Source organism: Bombus impatiens, unplaced genomic scaffold (assembly GCF_000188095.3).
Source record: "Bombus impatiens unplaced genomic scaffold, BIMP_2.2 scf_1283, whole genome shotgun sequence".
Taxonomy (NCBI): domain Eukaryota; kingdom Metazoa; phylum Arthropoda; class Insecta; order Hymenoptera; family Apidae; genus Bombus; species Bombus impatiens.
Window position 1 is genome coordinate 238,270 of NT_177702.1, and position 23,321 is coordinate 261,590.

The following is a 23,321-nucleotide window of genomic DNA, read 5'->3' on the forward strand; positions in this document are numbered from 1 at the left end:
ATGGGTACGAGCAACAAACTATGACATGGTTCTTTTGAAACTCGTCTGTCAACGTTATAAAACCTCGGATTGGCAGGCTATCGCGATAAGTGCTATTAATCTTCGTAATAGACCACCAGGCATGCTTATGCGCGATGATTAATAACATTTTCATATCTCCTAGAACACCAAAACCAAACCTATTAACGCGAAACATCGGAGTTCGAGACGGTTACGCGATCGTTGAACCACATAGTTTAACCAATGAACAAAGAAGAACCGCATCTCGCATAACTTTTATAATCTCGTGCGAATCGCGCGTGAAAGCGACGGAATCGTCTAACAGCAATAATTGTTATTAATGCTCGGTGAAACGCGGTTGCTTAACCATGCAAGAATAGTAATGATCAATACGTTACGCGTTACGTTACGAAGTGTCAAAACAAAATGCAGCAACGTGTTCATCTCTATTAGGCCAACATCAGATAGATGTAGAGATTACTTGCAGCGATGGAGCTGAATCTCTCGTTCAACGATTTGCGCTTAGAACACTTGCAAATTAAGTTTGCATAGCCAAGCATCGTCGATTTTCATCCTGTTAACAGGCAAATATTTCCTTTCACGTTATCGCAAAATATTTCGCACGATTACCGTTAATATAACTCCATCCAAGAATCTCAATGTTCAATTTCGATTTTCTTAAATTGCATCGCCGTCATTGATGCGTTTCCAGTTAATTCGTTCAAAGATCGTAAAATTCGTTCGTTAATGAAATTTCGGTCAGAAAATCGTCCTTCATCGCCATCATCGCCATGATCATCACGACCGAAATGGCAGTCCATAATCATGCGTACACGTGTCAAGACTAATCACGCTTCATCCACGTCCGTAATCGCGGCCTTCCCAAGGTAAACGTGTGCCAAATGTTCCATCGAGTATAAACGTGAGACCAACGCCTTATTTCTCAGACTCCCCGGTATCCCTTGGATCAGCAGGCTCGCCGCTCGGGATCCAGCCGGCGGACGCTCCTTCACCCATAAACTTTCCTGCTCCAGGGGAGAGCATGGCAGACACCTCGACCCTGTCGCCGGAGGCTAACATGCCGAGCTCGCCGGGCTGCCCCGTGGTCAAAGTCAAAAGCGAGTATCTGCTAGGCATCCCGAGTCCGGGGACACCGCGAGATCCTCTTCGTGGAAGCGGGGCGGCAACTGGCTTGGAAGCTCGTGATACAACCTGTTCGGACCGTGCGTCACCCGATTCAGTCTTCCCTGATGCCACTTCGATGGTGGGCTACAGAGTCGTCGAGGAACAGCAGCAACAGCAGCAGCAGCACTATCACCAGCAACAGCAGCAACAACAGCAACAACAACAGCAACAGCATCAACAACAACGTTCCGGTACACCCGTACCAACCAGGTTGTCGCCTTATTCGCCGATGCAAGCGGTCTCCACGACTCCCATGCCTCAAGAAGCGACTTCAAGGAGCGACAGTCCCGACAAGGGTGACTTATCGTCGGCGCAGACCAAGGAGGAGTCCGATAACTCGGTTTTTGACGGAGGAGGTGGCGGTGGTAGCGGCGGTGGTGGTCGTTCGGAGACTTCCAGTCAACCTAGTCACCGGAGCAGCCCGTCTTCTCAATACAGCCCTAGCCAGAGTATGAGTCCTAGCGCGAGCGCGACACACGCTACTCAACAACAGCAACCGCAAACACAGCCAACACCGCTGAGACCCCGAGTGCCCTCGGTGCCACCTCACCTTCTAGCTCACCATCAATTTTGGTCACAAAACAACGGTATACAGGGGTTCGCTACGCAAAGGCTATTGAACGGGGTCATCAGCAGCGCTGTTAACTATGGACAGAACGCTGCAGTTGCATCCACTAGTAGCAGTACAAATTTGAGCAGCAGTACTGGGAGTAGCGGGAATGGGGCAACTTCCACGAGCACGGGGGCAACTAGTACAGCTTCCTCGTGTAAGTCAGAAGTCAGTCATAACGATAGATATTCTTACTTGTCATTTAATCCGAGTCTAATACATTAAGCACGTTCTATTAACGTAGCACCTCATTCAATCTTGCTCAGTTGATGGAGTAGAAATTCAGAATAAGATTTTAATCGTAATACGACATATTTTATTTCAGGCGAAACGATGAAACCACCGGCACAAAGGCCCACGCCAGCGCCCCCAAGACCACCTCCCACTGTGATCATGGGTGAAATCGGTGGCGTTCGGACGATGATATGGTCCGCGCCACCATTGGACCCCGTACCACCGCCAGCGGCTTCGTGGACGGCAACGGCCGCGGCGGCATCCTGTTCCTCCTCGGAAGAGTCGGCTGCCCAGCTACTTTTAAATCTCGGACAGGAGTCCAGGGGCAAACCATCCTCCGTTTCCTATTCTTCCGGTCCACCACTCAATATGGAGAGGTTATGGGCTGGCGATATGACACAATTACCGGCCGCGCAACAGATGCAAGCGCTCAACTTGACGGCTTCCGGGTCCGGTCAAACGTGGGAGAGAAACGGAGGAGTCGTCAAGTCCGAGACGGCATCGCAGTCGATATCAGTCGCTCCACCTGCACCACCGATGCCACCTCAAGAACACGAGGAAGACGAAACACCTATGATATGTATGATTTGCGAGGACAAGGCTACTGGTTTGCACTACGGCATCATCACGTGTGAAGGGTGAGTGGTGTAACGTTCTTCTCTCTTTTAACAGTGCATTAAATAATAGAGTAACAACTATTCGTAGCAGACAATTAGCGTTTAATGGTTTCTGGACGATGATACTTGTTTGCTTGGCACATGTTAATTTTTTTCGAAATCATTTAGAAAACTCGAATCGATTTGAAAATATCGATGGAAATTGATTACTTACGACTTAGAGAATCTTTTGACAAGTAGAAATTATCTAAATATGGTTATCTTAATGGAAAATAAATCAACTTGCAAATACGAGGAATGAAATCAAATTCGGTAGAATTGTATTCATAGTATATAGAGATGATATACAGAGATAAAGTTCTTTTAATCGTTCAATTTATTGGAAACTCGAATAAGTTATTAATTAAAAAAAAAGTTGCTTATAAAATCTGTCAAATGTATCAACGAACAGTAAATTATAAAACAGAATTTAAAGTGCAAATATATCTTCTCTCATTGTTAAAAATATTAAGAACAACGTGTATTACTTGTACATGTATTAATACCAAAAAGTTCCAAAAATATCTTTGTTTCGCTATTTCGTAAATAGAGAACAAAGATAGTCTCGTGAAAGAGACTAGAAACAACGAGTAAATTCTTCGAGATATCGCTGGCGATGCACTCAAGCACGATGAGGTCGAAGTGTGATAATCAAATTAGTCGTCTGAAAAACTGATCCCGTTGTATATCTCGAACAGCTTGGTCTGGAATGCCATAGCGGCGACGCGTTACGAGTCAAAGATTCGGACGATCCGCTTAATTACAGATAATCGAGCGAAGCTATGTACGGAAAGTTAAGACTACACTAATCACGATACCTCGCGGCGAACTCTGACCTTTAGATGATGCTAAATACTACCTACGTTTCAACGTTGAGAACAGAGAAATATATTGTTTCCAGAATCTGCGAGGTTACCATGTTACGCTTCAATAATGTATATAGATAGATATCCTCCTGTAAATATTATATCACCAAGTTTTTCATTATTTCTCCTTTCGTGATACGACGACACTCGGTCTCTTCAAGTGCACCTCAAGGCTTCAAGGTACTACCCATTCTAATATATCCTGCAATGCGGTTGATTAATCCCTAAGGTAGTACAGGGTATCGTTACTTGCTTTCATGCCTGTGCATTCAATGTCTATCGCCATATCCGACAAATCCGACAAATTAGTTGAGAAAAGTCGACGACCAATTTCTCTGCGCATCCCAGTGTAGCTATAATTCTCCAAGTATGAATCTTTAATCGGTTTCTAGAATCGAGATCCTCTCCTGAGAAGCAAGGAAAACTTTGGAACTTTATTCTTTGGATAGAAAATCCTTGATGACTAATTGTAAAATGCCTTCCACTCTGTCTGCTCTACACTTCACGCTAATTAAAAGATCCGTGTTTCAAAAAAGAATATGACTGTTTGGAACAGGACAAGTATTTATTTTTAATAATAAGCTACGTAAAAAGATTTGAAATAAACGAACCTGTATCGCCAAAAATGAATTCAATACTGTAATGTCAGCCTTGTTTTATGAAGTTGTACATAATGTTTCACTGAAGATAATCACGATATAATCTACATCTTGAAAATAGAGCAGATTTCTATCGTCTAATTCGTTTACAACGTACTGAACCACGGATAACAATAATTTGTTATAGTAAACATAAGTTCTTATACTGAAATCTCTGGAAAGTTCTTATGAAATCTTCTTATGAATGTGCAATGTGAAAGAGCATGAAATTATGTGTGTGCAGGTGTAAGGGTTTCTTCAAAAGAACTGTACAAAATAGGCGAGTGTACACGTGCGTGGCAGAAGGTGGTTGCGAAATTACGAAGGCCCAAAGAAACAGGTGTCAGTACTGTCGTTTCAAAAAGTGCATTGAACAGGGTATGGTCCTTCAGGCCGTTCGAGAAGATCGAATGCCTGGAGGAAGAAATTCTGGTGCTGTATATAACCTTTACAAGGTTAGTATTAACTTGATATCTTCGATAATTATTAACACCATAAAATAAAGATATCAAATAATTAAAACATTATTCAATAAAATTATCTTTTCAAGAGCGAAAAACATACGAAAGGTTTTTAAAAACACTAATGCTCCCTAACTTTTTGTTAGCTCCCTAACGTTTTGTTGTTGATGTACATGTGAATACAAGAATGAGAAACTGATCCTTAAAGATATATTCACGCACTCAACAATTACATGTCGATCGTTGTATTGTTTTCCAAGGTAAATGATTAATTTTATTCCGCCCTCTTTCCTTCCATAGGTGAAGTACAAAAAGCACAAGAAAAGTAACAAAACAAGTGGAGTGGGCGGAAGCATGGGTGGCATAAGTAGCGGCGGTAATGTTGGCGGTGTTAACGGGTCGGGATCCCTTGGTGGTAGCAAAAGCACCATGGGTTCGACGATGCTTGACAAACACATGGCTGTAGCCGCAGTCGCTCACCACAGCCAACAGCAACATGTCCAGCTAGCTGGTGGTTTTCTTCATCATCACAAGATTTCGTCGGGCGACCCGCTCAACTCGCAATCTACCACCAGTCACTCAAGTCACCCCGCGCATTCGGGACACCTTGTTAATGGGACGATCCTGAAGACAGCGCTCACCAACCCCTCCGAAGTGAGTTCACGTCATGTTCTGCACTTTTACACCGTTCTTCTTCCGCCTTGATTTTTTACTATAATCCCTAACTTTTAAACGAAGGTCCTCACGATCTAGCGAAGAGATATGTAGTAGCTATCTTGTCCAATGACGCATGAACGACATTCCATTGGCAGATAATGTTTTGTAGACTCTAGATACGGATTAAATCGGCAACAATGAGCGAAAGCACGGGAAAACAGAATTCTCTACTGTAATATTTGAATTTTTATGACCCAACTGCTCCCGTTTTAATAAATCAGAAGGCTATTAATGTTTTAAGAAAAGCTCTGTCGTAAAATTCAACTTAAAAGTTATCTATTAATCTTATGAAATTGAAAAATATTGAGAAATATTGATTAATACATAAGCATAATGTTCTTCTTTTTCACTCTCTCGTGTTTTCACCAAAGCTGAGAAATTTGTTAACAACAGGAAGGCAGCGAAAAAGGTTAAGCGTCCACCCAGCACGATAACTTCCACTTCTTTCCCTGTTCCTTTGAACATCTCTTCGTAAGCAACGTGACGCAACGTATTCGATTCCACGCGATCTTTCTGCATGATAACTCATGGAAGCGCGCTAGATATAACGTCTAAGAAAGATTCCATGGGATTTCTCTATCAGCTCTCCATTAGATCGATTATCTAACAAACCAACCAACATATACGTGTGAAATGTTTTTTCCTCTGTTCGCGTCTTAACGAACACTCCGCGAACGCGTATAGATCAACGTCGTCCGTGCAACCGTAACACGATTTCGAATGATTTATTCGAGACGGCTCGTTAGAAATCGAGCACGGGTCGACAAAAGTTGATCTTCGTCGAGAGAATGCACCGTTGATGAGAACGTCCTGAAGGTATCTTCACTTTCACTTTCGAAGCAGCTGCACGCGATCGGATCACATGCGCCAACGCGATCTTTCTCGCTCATGGGGATTTCTTTCATCCAATTCAGCACGTTCTCGATCGGTTTCAACGCGATTAAACACCAGGAAAATACGATGATATCGTATTAATCGGATCAACTCGATCTTCCACATATCGGAAACAACGGTGAAATTTCAAATCCTCGCGACCTTTCCTCCAGAAATGAATCCAGCAATGAATCACGAGATCGCGCAAAAATGGTATTGGCTAGGTTACGGCATCAGTAACTTTGGTTTCGAGATCGTGAGGAGGCCGCTATGTGCGCGTTTAAAACAATCATTCGAGGAACGTTAGTCAGTCGATGAATTCTGCGCAATGACTACACGGCTCCTGGATTGAGGCTAAAGTCATACAGGAAATAAATATGTGAACGATTACAGAATTATCGCGAATAGTATGGTTAAATATTTGTTCCTCTTCGCTTTCGCCACATTTTAATGATCGAAAAAACCATTAACAATCTTGTAACAAATTTTCAAAGGAAATTAAATATAGATATGCGTCATTTACAATTTTTCTGTTTACGAGACTATATGATACAGTCTAAAAGGTAATGGGAAGACGTTAGAACAAGTGAGCTAGTTAATAATACAAAAACCCAGAAATCGGTGTATAATATACGTGAGGTGTGTCCATTTTCCGATCAATTGATCAATTTTACGCAAAGAAATATATTTATTATTGCGAGAAATTGAAATAGTGTTTTGCTGTTTCGAAGAAAAAATTGAGAAAATAGTGACAAGTTACAAAGAAACGCTAAAAAATATAGATTATGTTGCATGTTTTACGTTTGCGTGACGATCATTCTATTTTCCTGATCTTTGAAATTGTCGGGAATTGATTAAAAATGATCAATCTTATAAAAATGTATCTGGTTAAGAAACCTTAAACATATGAAATAATCAAGAGCTGACATCTCGATACGTCAAGTTAACGATAAAAGATATGAAAAAATGTAAAAAAGAACGCTGGAAAGCACGAATAATAAAATAAGCAGAGGAACAAGCAAGTGGGAAAAATTAATCAATTCGACGGATTTCGACGGATTTCGACCATTTTCGAGAACGATCCTGAAATGAATGAACTCCATATTGCAATTTCACTTTCTTACGACTTTGCTTGCGCAAGCCTCAAGGTTTCCCACATTACGAAAGCCGATAGATACCAGCAAGCCGAGTACTTGGTTGGTCGTCGCCGTCTCACATGCCTTTTCGTGCTCGTCTAAACATAGTACTATCTTTTACGTCGTGAAAGTGTTTCCTATTAGAGGTTCGAGCTGCACCAACCATTTCGCGTGGTTCGACGAGCTAAACCTTCGCAACCGAAATTAATCCTCTAGATGATGAACGCTCGTTCGAAGTAGAACTGCGCGACTCATCGTTGGTCAGTAATGATCGAACTTCATTGAAATGACGCGATTGTAACGGTGGATCGTGGATGCTTATCAATATTCTGTGCCGTTCGCGTAATATACAGCATCGAAACGAACCGTGATAATCAGATCGTTTTAATTCGTCGCATGAAAGCTCACGCGTTGACGAACGTTGTCGGGGACCATTTATGCGACAAGAGTATAATACATACATACGTAACGTAGCTTGGTGCGCAATCAACTATCGAGAATATTCGAATGACGCTGTGTTACGTTTACAGACCAGGTGAGGTATGCAAACAACGAGAAGAATTACCGGGAACAGTAAGTCCGGTAGAGGCCATTGCCAAAAGTGAAATCGATGACTCCCGAACCGGATAAATATTGCCTTGTGGATGGAATACGATTAAGGAGGTCACTTTCCATCTCCAGGCGAATCGTTGCACACTCGCCACGATGCAGCGTATGGATTCTCATGAATTTCAAAAGTTCTCCTCCCGCGTTGGAAGAATGGAGAGTTTCGAGATGCATAAAGATTCGGATTAACGTGTTTCTCCAGAAACAAGATTCCAGATCTTTGCCAAGAAATGCGACAGTGCGAGAACGATATTGTCCATGGAGTTTACCAGAGCTTTTTCTAGAAGCTTCTGATTGCGAGAAGTAGAATTTGTAAGAAGGATGAATTCACCGTCCTAGAAAATTGCCACTACATACTGTCATGATCATTTGTGCGATACGGTGGATATCTTCTGACTTTGAAATGGTCAACGGACGAATATTCATGTTCCTTAATTGCAACAGGATCCCGCCTTAATATCACCAATTACAGTTGATTAGTCTCACAACTTCACAAAACTTACCTATAAACAAATGATAGAATTATTTGATCGTGTCAGATCGCTAACGCGCGATTGCGAAATAGTCGCGAAACGAATAAAAAACGGAATTCACGATGTTTGGTAAGGATTACGCGTATATAATATGTATACATCGAAGGAGAGGCGTCAGTCGTTATCGACATCGCATCAAGATGACGACGACTCGAAGGTAGGGACAATAGAAAATCAGCGACAGCCGGTGCCAAGGACGGGCAGTTCTCCGCCGCGCGCCGGTTTCGTAACTCGTGAAAGTCTGCACAAGGGACACTGACCTCACCCTACCTCCTTCTCTTCCTCCTCCAACACCTTCGTCCCTCCATCTCCACCGCGAGATCGCCGTCAGCAACGAGAACGCGTGTCCCACGGCTGCGTGACGTTCGTCAATATGCACGTAACTTAAAGATAAAGCCGAGCAAAAACGGGGATCGCAGCTTTCTCCGAAAGTGTCACCGGGGACCTCAGACTGCTCTCCCTAACCGTATATACTTCAGAAATACCGATCTCGAGAATCGAAAGGTCAATGAAAGGCCAGATCAGATTTACGTAGAAAGCACGACCCCACGATTCGTCCACTGACAGATTGAAATTATCAAAGTGCGACCATCGTAGATCCTGCCATCTCGACACTGGATATATCGGAATATTCAGCAACTTTATTTCCACTGGTTCCAACCGATACGCTCGGAATAAAGTATGTGTACGATGTAAGATAGTACATACATATGTATATGGAATTGAAAAATTCAATACAAAAGCGGCACATTTCATATCTAAATCTGTTTTTGGTTTTTTATATTATTTTTTGTCGTTAGTTCAATTAACAATCCATTAACGATTGGAGTTCCTAAAATTTTAAGTCATTCGCTCAATTTCTCGCAGTAACAAATACATTTCTTGCAATCAGCGTAAAAATAATTGTAATTTTTATACGAGAGTGCTTTAAACGTTAGCATCTTTTGTACGAGCATCGAAATAAATGATTAACAAACTCCATTAAGAAATTGAAAATTAATCGTATTTTTTAAATTTCATCTATCTAATAATCTTCAGATTTGTACATATATAATTAGTTTTCAAGTTATGTGATAAGTCCTACATAATCCTATATTCCTTAATCCTCCCATAAATCGTCATGCCGGAGTAGTAGCAGTATAACACTCAGAAACGATAAATTTTAACAAATTCAAATAGTTTAAGAGAAAAATTTTTTGTGTTTAAGGTGGTACACTTAAGGCAGAGGTTAGACAACACAGTAAGCAGTTCGAGGGATCGGTCTTTTCCTTTCGATGCAACCGTTGCTATGATCCAGTCTCTAATAGATTGCGACGAGTTCCAAGACATTGCCACGTTAAGGGTGCGTTCATCTACTTCATAGTTTTTAAACTGTTCCATTACCATTCGTGCTGCACATTCTCTAGGGTTCTATACTTTTCCTATTCGAACGAATAAAATTTCAACACAAACGGTGTGTCTCTGTTCGCACGTGTACCTCCTTTTTTATATTCCAGAACTTGGACGAGCTACTGGACCATAAATCAAACTTAAGCGACAAGCTGTGTCAGATAGGGGACAGCATAGTGTACAAGTTGGTACAGTGGACCAAAAGGTTACCGTTTTACCTTGAGCTACCGGTCGAAGTTCACACGACGTTGCTCACCCACAAGTGGCATGAGATCCTGGTGCTGACCACTTCCGCTTATCAAGCGATACATGGTCAGCACAAGTTCTCCAACGTCGGAAGCGACGTGATGGGAGCGGATTTTATGCAAGAAGTAATTACTTTTCTATCCTTCGTTGCATTTAAATCTACTACTCCTCGATTTAGCAGAGATCCACAGATAAAGAACTTTCACTTTAACCAACGAATACAGTACAGCAGATTTATTTCATGACGTGAACCGATAGTACACACCTGTAGCCCACGGGTCGGGCATTTCTGTTCAAAGAGTAATGTAGAGTACGCTTTTTATTGCAAATAGTATCGGATAAATACGATCCTTAATAGAATCGTAATTGGTTGCATAAATCTTAGCCAGACAGATATGGTTCTGTACGGACATTCGTGAATTCAAGCAGTACTTTCTATATTTAAACACGAGGAGATCATAGGAAGATTTATTTGAGAAACGAAGAAACTTTCTACTTTGAAAAATATAAAAAGGAATTGTGACACTGTATTAATCAAACGTGTATCGTTTGAATTAGATTAAATAAATGTATTCGTGCACAGGTTTCAAACAACATGTATACGTTGCAAACGTGCCTAACGAACATGATGGGCCGACCGATAACCATGGACCAATTACAGCAAGACGTAGGGCTCATGGTGGAAAAAATTACATACGTCACATTAATGTTCAGGAGGGTGAGATTACGAATGGAAGAATACGTCTGCCTGAAAGTAATCACCATGCTCTCGCAAGGTAAGTATTCTTATCAGATAAATCATTTAAAAATGCACAAATACCGTACATGCCTGTTTTTTCTTTTCTTCTTTTCTTTTTTATTTTATCGAGATACTTAAGATATAAAGAAATGCATCCTTTTTGCTAATGCTGCAATTGGCGAAGCAAAATGTAAGTTTGCGTGTAAACACGGTATAGGATGCTAATTTTTGCATATTTTTCATTTGCTTTACATGCCATATGTATAGAGTACAGCTCGTAATTATTCGAACAGTTTCAAATCGAAAGAAAAGTACCTGCATTCTCCATACGGAATACATTTACCAACCATCTGAACATAAGTAACGATATATTTATATTCTTTATATTACTTGATATATTCTCAACAAATTTGAAAGCAAAATGATACTCAAGGAAGGATTGATAATCGTCGAATAAATCTTAGAAAGACATCGCGAATTACTGAAGGAATTAAAATTTACTAACGATCGAATAGTTATAATTATAGTGAAAAATAAAATTCAGAACTTCAAAGATAAAAATATAATAGTGCTCAGCAAATGAAGAAAGAAAATCTTAATAAACGAATCGAAAAGTGAATATACAATCTTTGAGAATCTTTCGAAAACTTTCCTTACGTTTAGTAAATCTATCCATCCATTAGACTTCTGAACCTTTGTTTTTATCACCCTATATAAATCGCTATCAGCACATGTTCACGATTATTTCTCTTGTATTTGTCCTCTCTTAGCACGTGGAGGTACTATGGAATTAGAACATCTACAAGAACGGTACATGAGCTGTCTACGGAGTTTTGTCGAACACAGCGCGCCTCAACAGCCGAATCGATTTCATGATCTTCTCGTCAGATTGCCCGAAGTAAGTCAGCCATAAAAAATTTCCCCTAGAATCGTTTAGATTTTCACTTGACCAGATGGGTGTGTAGCGTAAAGTACAGAAGAACAAAAAGAAATAGAATAAAGTAGATAAAAGAAGTAAATAAATAGAAATATGAAAATATGCACAATTTTTATGATCGATGATAGAGAAAGATTCAAGCAATAGAGTATCCATGATAGTACGATCGTATTTATAAATGTTTTCGTGAGAGACGAGTTAAAACAGTACCTACAATCTAAGTCGATCCTGTTTTCTTCCTGCATTCCAGGTACAATCAGCGGCAGCTCTTCTACTTGAGAGTAAAATGTTCTACGTTCCTTTCCTATTGAACTCAACAATTCAAAGATAGTAAATAAAAAACAAACTGACGATAAACGAAGCTGAATACCTATATACATACTATACATATAAATATATACATATATATACACGCGAAAGATTATATTGTATGTATATATGTATATATATGAAAATAGAATCGAACAAACAAACAAAAGCAAACGGGAGAGACTTATAGGAAAAGGGAAAAGGGAAAGGCTTTGTTTGCGTGTGTATAATAATTATATAAAAAAAAGTATATATATAAATAATATAAATAATATAAATCTGTGTGTTCGTTGCGTTGTACAAAACGAAGAAAGTCGAGAAGAGAACGAGGAACCTGCGAAAAGCGTGATAAAACAGACAAAAGCGTTAGAAGGAAAAAAACAAGAAAGAACAAAAACTACAGAAAAACGAGAAGATTTGAAAAAAAAGAGACGCAAAGGATACGGAGGAGGAGAGAGAGAGAGAGAGAGTGTGTTTTAGATAAGAAATAAAAAAAGCAAATTAATGAAAGAATAAAATGAGTTCGAAAGAGAGCGAAAGAGCGGGAGAGAAAGAGAGGGAGAGTGAGGAAGCGCGCCACCTCGAGATGGGAAATCAATCGAGGAGGGAACTGAACTTTTTTATCGAAACTGAAAGACTATAATAATATATTTCTGTACGCAGTACCGCGCAACTACGTCATTGTGTGTTCACGTTGCATAATCCGATCGATAATAAAACTCTCGTTACGTACGCTCACTGTAGGCCACCTACTACCACCTACTACTATTGCTGCTACTACTACTGCTACTGTTACTATTACTCTCCACCACTATCAAACTAAATAGCAGACTACCATTAAAACGACCGAAAGATCAATCGACCGATGTTGATGATAATGGTGATCATAATAATAACGATGATGATGATGACGATGATAATGGTGATGATGATAATCGACGACAAGTCACCAGCAACAGCACAAACGCAAAACAATCGATCAGTGAACGAATCGATCGCCGCGTATCTATGTATCTTTACACGCGAGCATAATAATTACAATATCACAGTCAAACGAGTACGCATTCTCGATAACAAAATAACTCTAAACGCCTATAAATACTTAAATACTCTCGTCTATGTATCCATGTGATCCTACCCTTAAACTAAACGACGTTGCAGACGTAAGTGTGATATTTCAATTATCATTCTAATCAAGAGAAGATACAGGGAACACGGCCGTCGTCATTACTAGAACAAGGACTGGCTGAATGGATGTTTGTAAAAACGATGACGATTTTTTCGTAACTGTTGAATCGAAAAACAGAAAAACTGATGTCATTTGCATAAAGTGATGCAGAGACAAATTTGACGTCTACTCAATGGTACCCTTCAATTATACGAAGGAAAATATTCCCGACGTTGAACACATTTGGATGGAAATCTGGCTAGACTCTAGACTACAGACTTATTGACTCGTAAATCGTCCTCGTTGTTATTGTCGTTCTTGTCGTCATTCACCGCTCCGAATCATGGTCCAAGCGCGCAACACAGAAGACTATATTATATATACATATATACATATATATATATTCACAGTTTTGTTAATTTACATTTTATCGTCATCGACGTAAATCTTTACGCGTGTAATATCGTGCATCATTCACCGGTCGATTTTTGACTCGTCCTTCGAACGATCCGATCCTCCACTTTTCTCGGATCACGAGATCACGCGATTCTAGAGCTTACGAAAAGAGGGAAGTGTCGCGTAGACGAAATTCTTCTCACAAACGAGACGCTTCCGCGAGATTCTCGACGACTTTTAAATAAAGTTCGATTCGATGACTTGCAAATATTTTGCAAAATTTTTGTAACGGATGTTCTTCGAACTGATACTGATTTTCGATACGTAAGACAAACTTTTTAAACGTTTTTTATATAGTTCTAATGAATTCGTAGCCTGCCGTATATCGAAGTGATATTTTTTCTATTGAAAATCCTTGCAAGGATCTGATCGTTCGAACCTGTGCGCGTGAGCGCGCGCGCTTCGTTTCTTGTTACCAAGCGTTCCCCATTGATTCGTGACAAAAGATTGTTTTTTATAATTCCTCGTTAAAATGACTGCGATAATTTCATAGTATTATATACAAGAAAGAAAAAGGAGAAAAAGAGAAGGTAAAATGCATAAACGAATGGAAAATGTGACTAGCAAAGGACTTGGTATTTCTTTATTACGAGGAAGCTTATATTCGTAGCAAACAAAAAAAGGTAATAGAGTAATAAAAGTTCGAGTATACCTTTTTCTTCTCGCGTGAGCTTTTATCGGATTTATGGAAAATTGTTCCCCACTTTGGCAAATGTAGATATACATATGCATATACATATGTATAATACATATTTATGTGTCGCGGACACGTGTGATATTCGGTTTCCTTGTGACTCAGAAATACCTGGTTCTTCAGATTGGCTCAATTATTTAAGATAGCAAAACCAGTTGTAGAAAATGGAAATAACGATAGGAAACAAACCGGTGGCTGACGCCAGTCGAAACGTCTTGTTCGTGTCTTGGAAAAGAAAAAGAAAAAATGATGAATAATGCTCCTTGTATACGCATGTAATGATTAATTAGCGCATGTTCTATCACAACGTGATTGTTTCATCTTGCCTCCATAGAAGTTATTGTAAACACGCGCTAATTACCGCTACGCACACGATCACGAGTACGATGAAATCGAATTCCCCTTTCTTTGATCCCGAAGGTCCGTTGTCGTGTCTTTGGATGCCTTCGGTCGTGTTGCATTTATCTTCATTCCCTGATCCTTAATTTTCTCTTCCTCTTATTTTCCTACACTACAAATTACAAAGCGAATATTCTGCTCAAAGCAAATTCCACCGAAGCTTTCGCGGTGAACTTTCTCTACTTTCGTCAACCTTGATGCCTTTTCCACATCTTGAGACAATTTCGCCGGACTCGTGATCGCGAGCGCATGTACGAAAAAAAAAAAATCAACACGAGAACTATACACACAGACCTTGGGCCTACTAGCCTAGGGATACTTGTCCATACTATAAGACTTAACTAATGATGGGATACTTCATACGGTAAACAATGTATATTATTTGCGGTTAAGGAACTGGGGGTAACGGTTCCTGTATTCCCCGGACATCATCGTACACTTGTTCTGTGTTCAATTGGACGGTCGATAAGGTCGCAACCGCGAGTAATAGAAAGAAAAAAAACAAGCAAGATAGAAGAACGAAGAGAAAAAGAAAACAAGCTCGCTAAATTACGTTAAGAGAATATTTGACATGATATTGGCTAACGCGTATTTCTTTTTTCTTTTACTTTTTCTTCGAAAACATAAATCGCTCGTAATTTCCTCACGTTTACGCGCGAAAATTTACTTTGAAGTTACCGTTTAGTATAGTGCAATACGAAGAAAGGAAGCAATCGTGTTAGCATTTAGACCGATACATTTGTTCCTTTTGCTCTCTTTCTTTTGTCTCCTACCTTCGTAGACATTTTTTACGCTCCTCGTTCCTTCCTCTTCCCTGCCCGTTCCCTCGAGTTGATCCACCAAACCACGACTGTTCACCCTTATGTTCCTATAACCCTGCCCATCAACCAATTCTGTTTCCTTTTTTTATTCCCGTTAGCTAGTAAAGATAATGTACTTCCCGCGGAGAACTCTTTTCTTGTCGCCTCCTATTTATTGTTAGCATGTACATACAGCATCGAAACAGATGTTAAAGAACGGCGAGGAAAAAAGAACGCCGCGTTAAGAGAAAAAAGCACCGAGTTGGACTGTCTATTATATTACATTATATATAAGTATATAAATATAAATATAAGTATATAAATATAAATATAAGTATATAAATATAAATATAAATATAAATATAAATATAAATTATAAATATAAATATAAATATGAATATAAATATAAATATAAATATGTATATTGTATAAAAAGAAATGTGCACCGATGTCTGGGAGTACAGCAGCTGCTTACGGGAGAGCTATACGTTGGATCAGCAAGACTTAGGGCATTATACTACCCGCGAGTATTATCATGCCCAACCTTTAATATTTAAGTGCGAGTGAGAGTCTATTGAGCAAAAGTAAAAGAAAAAAAGATGAAATTTAAAAATATAAAAAATACATATGCCTCTCGTTTGTGGGTTTAACTTTGTACATATTGTACGAAAGGTTTAATAATAACTACGTTGAAAGTACTAGTCCTGTCTCTTTGTATAATTCCGTGTTATACCTGCTCTTATATAGTGTCAAGCGGTGCAACAGCGTTTCTAATCCTATGCCAGCCGTACGATTGAGCCTGATTAAAATTATGCTATGCAGGATATGTATGCGACACCGAGTTTTGCCGAGTTGTCTATGCTCTGTTCACAAATGTCGGGATGGTAATAGAAACTTGTATTTCTTTTGGGACGATGAATCATGACGCTAATATATATATATATATATCATTAATATATATTATCGTCATAATTCATCGCCCTAATATATATATAAATATATATATATTACGATATATTATCGTCATAGGCAAATTATTTCAGATGTTACATATATTGTCCCATATATATATAATGTAATATATATATATGATAATTACATTATATATATATTGCTATATATATGTATGGGGAAATATATATAACATCTGATATAATTTGCCTATGTACAATGTACATTTGAGCTACAAACCACGGCATCAAAATCGTTAAGCATTGATGTGATATTGAAACAACGTTCATATTTATATTGTCAGATTAAGACGTTCTTATATATTTCATTCACCGAAATATTTCCCTTGGCCCTCAATTTACTGATCTCTGGATCTCCTAAAAATGTCAGTTTGTTATTTTCTTGTTAAAACGACGAAACTTTCAAACCTGCACCATTACTTCGAACGGATTGGTTAACACTGAAGTATGCTGCTTGTCACGGTATAAGCAAAGAAGCGCGAAATGCAAACGTTAACCCAAAAACGACGGGCAAAAAGAAAACACGAATGCCAGACTGGCAAGAGGAAATACTTTTTCAATGAGTGAGTCAAAGTTACCAATTTCTACCTACGTTTAGGAAGTACATTTTTATCATCTCGTTTACCTTCGACTATTCCTTTTGTAACTGAGATTTGGGCACTGTGTGAATTGCTGCTTTGCCAGGAACCGGATGCTATACTGCTGCTAATCATTTTTTTACCAACTTTCGCGCGCGAAATACAATTTCTCGTTGATGAACGTAAACATTCGCGAAATTGCTCCATCTAGCATTTTTCGAATTTTTACACCTGATTTGATAACGATTTCGAGCTTTATATCGCGCATGAATGTATTTTTTTAATGAATATTATTTTATTAGGAATGATTCAAATATCATTCACGCATTTCTTGTATTTTATATGCACATTACATTTTACAATTTTTTGCACGAATTGTTCAAAATAGTTGCACATCGACATTTTATTATAATATGCAATTTAACAATTTGGTAAGAACTTTACTTATTGTCTCAAATATAGAATTTATATGTGTAGTTGGAATTTTTCTTTTTAAAAGCAAATACTTAAAGAATAATGCATAATTAAACAGACTGAAAATCTACATATAATCTTTTGTCAAAATCAAATACTTAATTAAATACTCTAGTCGATGTAAAAGAGAATATGTTTGTATAATAAGTTTAATACAAAAATTTACATATTTTATTTTTTACCGTTAGCAAACAATTTCTTTAAATACCAATTTAGCTTATTCGTTGCATTTTTTTACTACATTGCGTCCTTCGTGCAATGAGCTCTAAAATTCGTTCAATCTGTTATCATTTTTCTGAGTAACAAATGATAAATGATGATTATTAATAATGCGATTATACACGAAATACGACGAAGTACAACGAGAAGTATAACACGGACGCGCTTGCAGATTTATAGTCGGGCAAAAAAATTATCACATTTGTTTTCATAAAGATGTGTATATAGATGAAGTTGATAATCATAAGAATAAATTCATTGTTACCGCAAGGATTAAGTATTGTAAGATATAATATAATGATGTTCATCCGACCAATAAATCGGAAGCTATCGGTTCTGGGCAAAACAGGCTAGACTTCACAGGTGACGCGTAAACCCCCTGCTGTATTTTTATGAATAAATAAGATATTTTAAAAAAAAAAGTAAATCTGAAGTCTGTTTGGAGATGCCTTTCATAGGGATTATATAAATGTAGATAATATATTATACATAATGAACATAAATACACTATATTATTATATATAAATAGTAAGGAATAAATAGAATTATTATATATACGATGAAAATAATATTATTACAAGTAAATAAACTAATTAAAGATGAACAAATTTGGTGATATCTTTATTATTCTATACCCATACCTACATACGATAGTTTCTCCCTTTATCATTTCACGGTATATATATGTATGTATACGTATATGTGTATGCGTGTTATATGTATATATTTGTACTTTACTTATCACAATAATAACAGGAGTATTATTGATAATGTCAGTTGCAATTTTTGCGCATTTTTATTACAGACGTTTCATTACATTAACATAACAAAATCTATACTTTCAAGGTACATGATCGTTAAAATGTTGTCTACCTGTGAGATCTTTAAGAATTATGCGCAGTGTTCAAGCTCCTGCACAAAACGTTTATTAAGCTAAAGTAGTCTCATTATTTAATGTCATTGTCTTTATTCCTGTGAGCTTACCGATGTAAATCGCCGCAAGCGCTTGGACACTTCGATAAGATTAAAGCGATCACAGACAGAGGCATTTCAAAGGTGACTGCTGTGAATACCTAAGTAGACACAGAAGCTAATACTTTTATGATTCCTAGGATATCCCCGTACTACGTAGGCATTCTCACGCATCACCACCGTTTTACGATAATAATAGAGGCTGCAAAACCGACAGATCGAGTTTGTAACGTAAACTCCGTGTCTTGCCTTGTGTAATGATCTATCTAATATAATATCAATAATGTAAATACAAAGCAGTGATTAATGTAAAATCGTATAATTGCATATTGTAACAATCTGGATATATTATATATATATATATATATATATAAATCGTATTTTTTATCGATAATATTGTAAAATGTAAAAAGTATCGTGTAAAGCAATCATCGAATTGGACGCCGAAATATCTTACGAGATAATAATAAAGATCGAAATATGATAAAGTAATTGTTAATGATATTTTCTGGAATATAAAAAAGTGAAGAGAATTCCTTACACACGCCTTTGTTAAGCTCTCTGTTATTTATATGATCCGTCCTAGTTCGTCTATGATTATCCGTCAGTAGAAAGTATTTACTTCTAGTAGACCGTCGTGTTATAGTTCTGAAGGCACTGTTCAAAAGTTGACTATTTTTATTTTTTTTTTCATTTTTTTTTTGAAATAACAAGTCTTCAAAACATTTTCAAACGATCCGACATGGAAAATCGTTACAAACATCGATGCAATTTTCACATGCCTCGCTTGAACTATATCACAAAACTCAAAATAGAGTAGTTTCAACTTGACAACCAGTGCCAATGCCAATGCCATAATTGTCGGGTCTGTGATCGGTTAGGGAATATCATGAGCTAGTAAATCGATGGTCAGAATTCAGGCTTATGATACGCAATGGCCGGTGCGTTCCATTGATTATGTATCAATATCGTATCATTATATTACACAAACGCTTATTAATTTAGAGGCACATTGCTAAGGGTCTTGGTTCTTAAAAGTTGCTCCCTACATTAATGAACTTATGACAGTCTAGCTATTATAATTATTCAGTACGACAGCGATTTGGCATATAATGTGAAAACTGTACAAAGATTCTGAGAATATAATAATATTCAAACTATTGCTCTGTACACATAAAAGTAGAACATAGTTAAAAAGGCCGATATTATGAAAAAATTTCAGTACTTTTTAAGATATTTTGCAAATAGTATTTTGAGCCCGTAAAAGGAAAAAAGAGAATGAAATATAAAATTGTCATGTGCATAAAAATAATAAGAAAACTTCTATTATATAATACAATTTTTCTACTCAATTTCCTTACCTGGGCAGGAAATCTTTGGCTACTGCTACATACTATTTGTACCTCGGCAGAACCGCCGACTTTATGTTGCTAAGAACACTGATTGCGCATCTAGAATAAAAAGAATTGCACACAGCGTACACAATGTCTAAATCAGAAACAGATCAATTACATACTCAGGAAGACCTTAACAGTAGTATATATGCTCACGCTTTAATAAACCTGAATTCTACGCACAACGATCATAATATCAATGAAGCATTCACTATACTCAGAGACTCTCCCACTTCGGAATGTTTAAATGGTTTCTCATTTATTCATTCATACATTACTGAACCTGCTGTTGTTTGTGTTCATAACTTATTTTAAAGCTCTTAGCCTTTAGAACGGTACATTCACAATACTGCTCTGAGATACGAATGCTCTAGAATGTCCACAGTAGACAGCAAAAGCGTCTAGACCATAGTGTTCACATTTCAATGCGAAACATTTTTCAAACTAGGAGAATCAGGCTGATGCAATGGCAGGCGCAATTATATATAAAAGTTAATTTCTTAATATACAAAAATGGATAAATTTCCTAAAAACTGTGTAAAATCATTCCTTGAATAAGCAATCACACGACAATCCTGTTCTCCAAATAACATTTAAGTATAAAAACATAAACAAAATTTTTTTAATTAAAATTCTAAATAATACTTCAAAATTTGATGCTCCGTCAAAGTATCAGCCTGTGTCCGTCAACATGAAGAAACAGTCATGTAATTCCGTAACGTTTAGACGCAGATACCACCTTTCTGCATCCAAACAAATGGAACACTAGATTAGATCACAAAAAGTATGGTGTAATAGTTAAAGGTGGAATTACTCTTTCAGAATCAGGCACTGCCTGAAATAGCACTGGGTTTCTTTGATCGACAGTTGTAAACTGCAAAATACTAGCTACGTTACCACAACGATAACAATAATTTGGAGCTGACCATACTGTTACAAGCTTATCATTAAACATGTACCTATAACCTGTAAATAAGACAGAAATATATGAAATATAATCATAAAGTTCTTTTGTGTGCATTTTACGCATAAATAAATATGTATAATTTGTGTAACAATATATACCTTCATGAACCAATTGATGAGCTCTACAAATAAGTTTAAGATCGTTGATTTCCATAAATTCATATGTTACTTTACTTCCAAATAACCAACCTGCTCCACGTGGACTAATAGTCCATGATTCAACATCTTCTGGATCGGACCAAACCAAATCACAAAAAGCACCTAAAACAGAAATCGAAATGTATTCAAGTATAATATAACATAACATATCAAAAAACAGTAAAAATACCTTTATGCGGAATTTCTTGATTTCTTTCAATCGTTCTAATTTGATCTAATGTTTTAATGGCTGGAGACAATCCACCATGTACACAAAGTACTTGTTCATCAATTAACTAAATAAAAATACCACGTTTTTATTAAACATCATAACACAATATTAAATTTATTTATTATTTACAAATACTAACGGCAGCAACTGCAAGTAAGTCGAACACCTTACAACAGTATTTCCATGCATTCGCATTGCCATATTTGTTTTGACATTCATCTGCATAGAATATAATAGATCTAATTATCATAATTATCAAACATGCAGAGTAATGAGTTACTATCAAATAATCTTTTAGATGTTGTATTACAATAAATACATCACATTTTTATAACATAATATATACTAACCATAAAAACCATAGACATGAGTGATTTGTCTGGATTCGTGATTTCCTCGAAGTAATGTTATTCTATCAGACCATTTAGCTTTAAGTGTGAGTAGGCGAGTAAATGTTTCTACGCTATAATACCCTCTATCTACAAAATCTCCCATAAATATATAATTTGTTTCTGGCACAGCGCCTCCATTACGAAATAATTCTTCTAGATCGTAAAACTAAAAGAAAATAAACAATCATAAAAACCGATTTATATAAAAGAATCATACCTTTATCGTTGAAATAGTTATCGTTATCTCTGAAGATATCGATATCATGTTGAGGTTAGAATAAAACTGTAAAGTTTACCTGGCCGTGAATATCTCCACATACTGTTACCGGAGTAGATACTGGTTGAATATTAGATTCCTCTAATAATATGTCACATACCATGTCACAAAGTTTCTGAACAAAATTAATTTTATTGTTAAGAGACATATAGGAGATTCAAGTAACCTATGAGTGTATGTTTAAGGTCTTGTTATATATGTTAACAAAATATAACATAATTGGTAGTATTATTATTAATATCTTTCACATATTATTTACCTTAAGGTCATTTTCAGGAAGATACTTGCACTCTTTTGCAAGTTCCATCCATTTATCGATGTCTGACATTTTGGACTCGTATCGCAGAAAAATACTGATCGCGCCCTCACTTACATATGTGTGCACTGAATTTGTAGTTAATTTATATATTTTTAAGAATTGTTTTAGCGGATTAATTTCAATTAAACTTTCGATCCTTATTTATTTTACTCATAAGACTCTAGACATTCTATTTAACAAAAAATGACTATTTTTCATCGTGCTAAACACAAAATTAATTAACCTACTGTGAAGTAAGATTAAAAAAGACCAATTTTCATTCTGTTCAATCCTTTCATATTATTGGTCCTAAATTTTCGTACTGTAAACAGAAAATATATTTGAAACTGAAACCATTTAAATAAAAATATATCGAAATATCTTTCTACTCATTATTAATAATGCCAATATATACAATCGTGTCATATCACAATATATGTAGTTGCTACTTAATGATTTTAAAGTAGATGTTACTTTTAGGAATATATGATATATCTTCCAATAATGTCATTTAAATCCTAGTAATTTTTGTACGCTCTTTTCTCTTGTACGCTTAATAAAAAGTTTGGAAGACTATTTGATAATTTTACTACGCAAACTCAAAACTACTCAGTAAAAAATTTAAATTTATATCATTCTAATGTTTTCCAAAATTATATACTATCTGAACATTGTATTAGTCATGAAACATTTGATGAAATTACATTTGCAGAAAAATAACTATAATCAGTAATATTGAAAGTATACATTTTAACAGA

At 37.0% G+C, this 23,321-nt stretch overlaps 2 protein-coding genes across 9 annotated transcripts in view; one reads left to right on the top strand and one right to left on the bottom strand.

Moving 5' to 3' along the window:
• Positions 1–15,955, top strand: part of LOC100741042 (hormone receptor 4-like) — a 151,350-nt gene extending 135,395 nt beyond the window's left edge. For 3 of the 8 annotated variants that reach the window (XM_033323897.1, XM_033323896.1, XM_033323894.1), the window contains 10 exons: positions 948–1,952; positions 2,121–2,667; positions 4,434–4,644; positions 4,951–5,304; positions 9,723–9,857; positions 10,012–10,275; positions 10,734–10,926; positions 11,074–11,079; positions 11,660–11,787; positions 12,077–15,955. In XM_033323897.1, coding sequence (XP_033179788.1) covers positions 948–1,952; positions 2,121–2,667; positions 4,434–4,644; positions 4,951–5,304; positions 9,723–9,857; positions 10,012–10,275; positions 10,734–10,926; positions 11,074–11,079; positions 11,660–11,787; positions 12,077–12,157 — 2,924 coding nt within the window. In that variant the 3' untranslated portion in view covers positions 12,158–15,955. The remainder of the gene's footprint in view (positions 1–947; positions 1,953–2,120; positions 2,668–4,433; positions 4,645–4,950; positions 5,305–9,722; positions 9,858–10,011; positions 10,276–10,733; positions 10,927–11,073; positions 11,080–11,659; positions 11,788–12,076) is intronic. The other 5 variants (XM_033323898.1, XM_033323895.1, XR_004462740.1 and 2 more) reach the window with 4 other exon arrangements.
• Positions 15,956–18,667: 2,712 nt separating this feature from the next.
• LOC100741164 (serine/threonine-protein phosphatase 6 catalytic subunit) lies at positions 18,668–22,709 on the bottom strand. Its single transcript, XM_003493736.4, has 7 exons — positions 22,525–22,709; positions 22,285–22,380; positions 21,947–22,154; positions 21,736–21,815; positions 21,555–21,660; positions 21,326–21,487; positions 18,668–21,226 (listed from the first exon to the last, which is right to left on the bottom strand). The coding sequence occupies exons 1-7, from the start codon at positions 22,591–22,593 to the stop codon at positions 21,036–21,038; spliced, it is 912 nt and encodes a 303-aa protein (XP_003493784.1). The 5' UTR covers positions 22,594–22,709; the 3' UTR covers positions 18,668–21,035.
• Positions 22,710–23,321: the final 612 nt, after the last annotated feature.

Excerpts from the sequence above, each read along its gene's own strand:
- LOC100741164 (XM_003493736.4), bottom strand. The coding sequence starts at position 22,593 with ATGTCAGACATCGATAAATGGATGGAACTTGCAAAAGAGTGCAAGTAT. Across the intron at positions 21,661-21,735 it reads ACTTACTTGCAGTTGCTGCC|TTAATTGATGAACAAGTACT; the intron begins GTTAGTATTTGT and ends ATTTTTATTTAG. Across the intron at positions 21,488-21,554 it reads TCAAGAAATTCCGCATAAAG|GTGCTTTTTGTGATTTGGTT; the intron begins GTATTTTTACTG and ends TTTCTGTTTTAG.